Source organism: Homarus americanus, unplaced genomic scaffold (assembly GCF_018991925.1).
Source record: "Homarus americanus isolate GMGI-L3 unplaced genomic scaffold, GMGI_Hamer_2.0 scaffold31037, whole genome shotgun sequence".
In the NCBI taxonomy this organism is placed as follows: Eukaryota; Metazoa; Arthropoda; class Malacostraca; order Decapoda; family Nephropidae; genus Homarus; species Homarus americanus.
Window position 1 is genome coordinate 89,697 of NW_024722227.1, and position 4,654 is coordinate 94,350.

The following is a 4,654-nucleotide window of genomic DNA, read 5'->3' on the forward strand; positions in this document are numbered from 1 at the left end:
CAACAAGGCAGGTATTTTGGTTGGTGGAAGGCTAGATAGAATTTCGATAAAGTAAAAATTATGTTCACATTACCAAATTAAGTTAGTTATTGATGTATGTATTTTACGGTAAATATCATTGTTGTGTGTTGTTGGTCATTACAAACAAGCACAACGATCATTATTTAACCCGAACACCTTGTTTCTAAGCTCCACCCACCCATGACGTCATATTCCAAGTATCACCAAAGACCAAGGATTCAAACCATCTCATGAACAAAACCTCGAAGCAGGAGTCATGAACCCACACTGTCTGAATCCTTATCTTCCGCGTAAACCAACACGTATTATATTTGTCTTGGTAAACACAACTCAGTGTTTTTATCTTGTTAATGATCCACAATTTGTAATGATTCTTCCCTGGCTTAAATTATCGTCTTTTACGAATGATGTTTCAAATGGAGGGAACGAGTGAATGAGTGAGGTGTCTCTCAGCTTCAGTAAACTTGAGAATGAGGGAGGGTGTAGCAGATGTGGACTGGACACAGCTGCTCACAACTCACCTGACCTCCTGCCGGGCTGGACCACCTCGCTACCGGAGCCATTACTGACTGTGTGTTGCAACTAAGAATACGTGATAGTGCTGCTGGCTGGGGAAGTTGTGGCGCTGAGGAAGTGTTTAGGTGGTGCTGCTGAAGAAGTGTTTAAGTGACGGCGCTGAGGAAGTGATGGTGGTGCTGGGGAAGTGATTGTGATGCCGGAGAAGTGATTGTTAGTGGTGCTGGGGAAGTGATTGTGTATTGGTGTTGGGGAAGTGATTGTGGTGCTGGGGAAGTGATGGTGATGCCGGGAAGTGATTGTGATAGTGATGCCGGAGAATTGTGTAGTGGTGTTGGGGAAGTGATTGTGTAGTGGTGCTGGGGAACTTACCCCACTACCACCGCCACACAATCACTTCCCCCAGTACCACCACCACCACCACACAATCACTGTTGCTACTATATAATTATAGTATGCGGTGTTCCGTAGCGTCCATAAACTAAACCCACTTTAACCTAACCTAACCTAGATAATATTTACGGTAAAACATCCCCATCAATAACGAAGTTAATTTGGTAATGTGTACATGATCTTCACTCGACCAAACTCCTCGACCTAACATTAATACCAAATATGGCTTTTTTTTACTTTTTTAATTTTACATTTTTCTATTTTGAATCATTGCTATACTACCTCATACAAGGTTGTTTGAATAGAATTTCCACTTGTAATTATACTGAAGTGACTTTAACTGCCTTGTTCATTAATGGTAGGTTGACTGTAAGGACGGGGAACATTGATCAATTTATACCTGAGACTGTACAGTAATGTAGAAATAAATATCCATGACTCCAGGCGGCTATTTAGACTAGGACAAAGCAGCTGATTTTCTCTCTCAGCCACTCCGTCCTCCTCTCCCCTCGTCTCATTAACCAAACAATCGTTACATCACGTGCGCACGACGCCATGTTGTGACGTAATCGATCGTCGACTGTCATTTGGTGTGTCTCCGAGTGGTGAGAAGTGTTCATGATTATGTCAACGTCTTTCGTTGTTTCGGAAAATATAGCAAATTTATATATATACAAAAAATACTGAATCGATGAAATTAATAATATCTGAATTCACACTAAGTTACGCGGACGTAGGAAGAGAGCTGACAGTTTTCTGGATGGGAACACGAACCTTAAGAAAACAAATGACTGGCGCGCCTGTCGTCAGTCCGCGGGTAATGAGAATGGCTACTGACCTGGGACCAAGGGGTGTCCCGCTAAAGATTTCTCACCATTCTCTCGCCTTTGTTCATTAGCAAGCGAGAGAATGTGCGCCTCGTGGCCTGTCCCCGGACATTATTAGCTACTTGAATATTCTCATCATACGTCCGGCGACGCTACTCTGACACACAGGGTATTTGGGTTATCTCAGGGTGACTCCACGTTCTCTGTCTTGACCTTACGTAATATTGTTGTTATTGCGTTTCAGCAACAAACGTCTTTAAGGGTAGTAACTATTTTTCTACGCCATAGACATCAAAACTGTGTACAATATTTGGGAAAAGTGATAAAAAAAAAACATTCATTACAATTCCGTATCATTTTATGTGTTTAGTCCTGGTTCAAGTATTTTCGGTATTGCGCAATAATATAGAATGTAAAACGGACATCCATTATCAGACACTCGATTATATTAACGGCAAACAGGCGACTGCCATTTTTATTGATGTAAACACAAATAAGGAGTTAAAAGGAGGAACGAAAAAATCACGTCACAGTTTGTGTATATATATTATATTAGTCAAAGTGTGTAATCGGCCATTTCGTGTAATGACTAGTCAACTTGTGAAATGTAAACAATTTTAATATAATTTAACCTAGCAAAACCAGTTCTGTACTATCTTTATCAAGCCTGGCCTACCTTAACTTAACTGAACATTAGGTTAGTTAAGTTATCGGGGTCAGGTTAGAATAGGTTAGGCTAGGTAGGTGGGCTTCATTAAGGCGGCGTCACACTGGCATTCATTCATTTTTTTTGTCAAATTTCGGAAAATCCACCAACTTTTGTGTGTACCGTCACACGTGTGTTTGGAACCGAGTCGCCAAGTGACACCAGGCCCCACCTCTATGCCAGCAGTGATTCATACTTTGTATGGTCTCTTTAATATGCGTCCACTATTCTTAATATATTATTAATACATTTTTGTTTTTCCTTTGGTACAATCATGCATAGTTGAGGGATAAATGCAGAGTTAATCATAATTGGTGTGAAGATCTAACAACCTTTAACGAATACTTTGACAATTCCTCTGATACAAGCTCAAAGGTTGGCATCAATAGCACATTATCCTGTGAACAAAAGGAAGAGATTGATTCCCTTATTTTAGGATATTCAGACGTGTTTTTTTGTAAACCAGGTAAAACAGAAAGTATTTACCATGACACTGAATTAACTACAGATAATTTCAGTTTACAAGAAACTATATCCAATACATCATAATTTAGTTCAGGTGTTTAATGAGGTTGATAAATTGTTTGACATGGGAATTTTTGAACATTCTGACTCTGCATATTGTTCACCTGTTGTTCTTGTAAGGAAGTCTGACAATTCATGGAGATTGTGCATCGATTAAAGTAGTGTTAATGATGTAACCTATTTTGATGCTGAGCCTATGCCAACAGTTGAGGAGTCCTTGGGAGAGTTTGTTAGCAAAGAAGTGGCATACTTAACTGGTGTACAAGTAAATAGCTTAGTTGGCATGAAACTAAGGACGTGTTCAATCCTTCAGCTTGTTATGTATGGAGTGGCGGAGCTGCTGCAGTGTGATGACCTGTGTGACCTGCAGCTGTCCCTGGGAGGGCCCCTGGAGGCGGCACAGACCGTGAAAAGGCCGTTGCCCCTGGGAGGGACCCTGGGAGCCCGACCGTCTTTGTGAAATCCCCTGGGGGCACCACCGCCCCTGGTATGGCCCCTGGGGGCACCACTGTCCCTCGTAGGGGCCCTTTAGGGCACCGCTGTCCCTGGGAGGGCCCCTGGAGGCGCCACCGACCATGGAGAGGCCCCCTAAAGGCGCCGCTGTCCCTGTGAGGGCCCCTGGAGACGCCACCGACCCTGGCAGGGCCCCTGGGAGAGTCCCTGGGAGCGCGACCGTCTCTGGAAGGTTCCCTGGGGCGCCACTGTCCCTGGGATGGCCCTGGGAGCCCCGCCACCCCTGACAGGGCCCCTGTGGGCGCCGCGGCACCTAGCAGGGTCCCTGCGGGCGCTGCTGCATCTGGAAGGGCCCCAGGGGGTTTCACCACCCCTAACAAGGCCCCTGGAGGCGCGCTGTCACTAGGATGGCCCCTGGGGACGCCACCGACCCTGCTAGGGCCCCTGAGTGCGCCGATGTCCCTCGGAGGGCACCTGGGGGTGCCGCTACGCAACAGTGGCAAGTCCCGAGAAGGCGCCGCTGTCGCTGGGAGGGCCCTGGAGGTGCCACCGGCCATGGTAGTGACCCTCGGAGGTTCCCTAGGGGTTGCTGCCCCTGTGAGGGACCCTGAGGTCGCGACCGTCTTTGGGAAGTTTCCCTTGGGGCGTCGCTGCCCCAGGCAGGGTCCCAAGGGGCCGCCACCGACCGTGGACGGGTACCTGGCAGGGTTCCTGGAGGCTGCCACTGCTTCTGGGAGAACCCGCAGGGGGGGAGGGGGGAACTGGGATGTTGTTGCACCTAGGAGATCACGTGGGGGGTGCCGTGGCCCCTGGGCGGGCCCATGGGGATGCTGCAGCCCCTGGAAGGCCCCCTGAGGGAACCTATGTAATTGGGTGGGCCTCTGGGGGCGCCACCAACCATAACAGGGCTCATCGGGGTACCACCGCCCCTGGAATGACCCTTGAGTAGGAAAGTTGGTTATCTTCTTATCATAGAAAACGGGAAATTTGTATCATAGAAAATGGAAAATATCTACTTTCCGGGAAAGTTGGTTATCTACTTTTCCGAAAAGTAGATTATTTACATTTCGGGAAAGTAGATTATCGACTTTTTGGGAGATATTACCAAATTTTCCGAAGTAGATAATCATAGAAAACGGGAAATTTCTATCACAGAAAATGGAAAATATCTACTTTCTGGGAAAGTTGGTTATCTACTTATCATAGAAAACGG

At 46.3% G+C, this 4,654-nt stretch overlaps 1 protein-coding gene across 1 annotated transcript in view; it reads right to left on the minus strand.

Annotated features, from left to right (window-relative positions):
• Positions 1–2,768: 2,768 nt before the first annotated feature.
• LOC121862378 (ribosomal large subunit pseudouridine synthase B-like) overlaps positions 2,769–4,654 on the minus strand; it is a 10,054-nt gene continuing 8,168 nt past the window's right edge. The window contains exons 2-3 of the mRNA XM_042360638.1: positions 3,498–4,322; positions 2,769–2,861 (exon numbers count right to left, since the gene is read on the minus strand). Coding sequence (XP_042216572.1) covers positions 2,769–2,861; positions 3,498–4,322 — 918 coding nt within the window. The remainder of the gene's footprint in view (positions 2,862–3,497; positions 4,323–4,654) is intronic.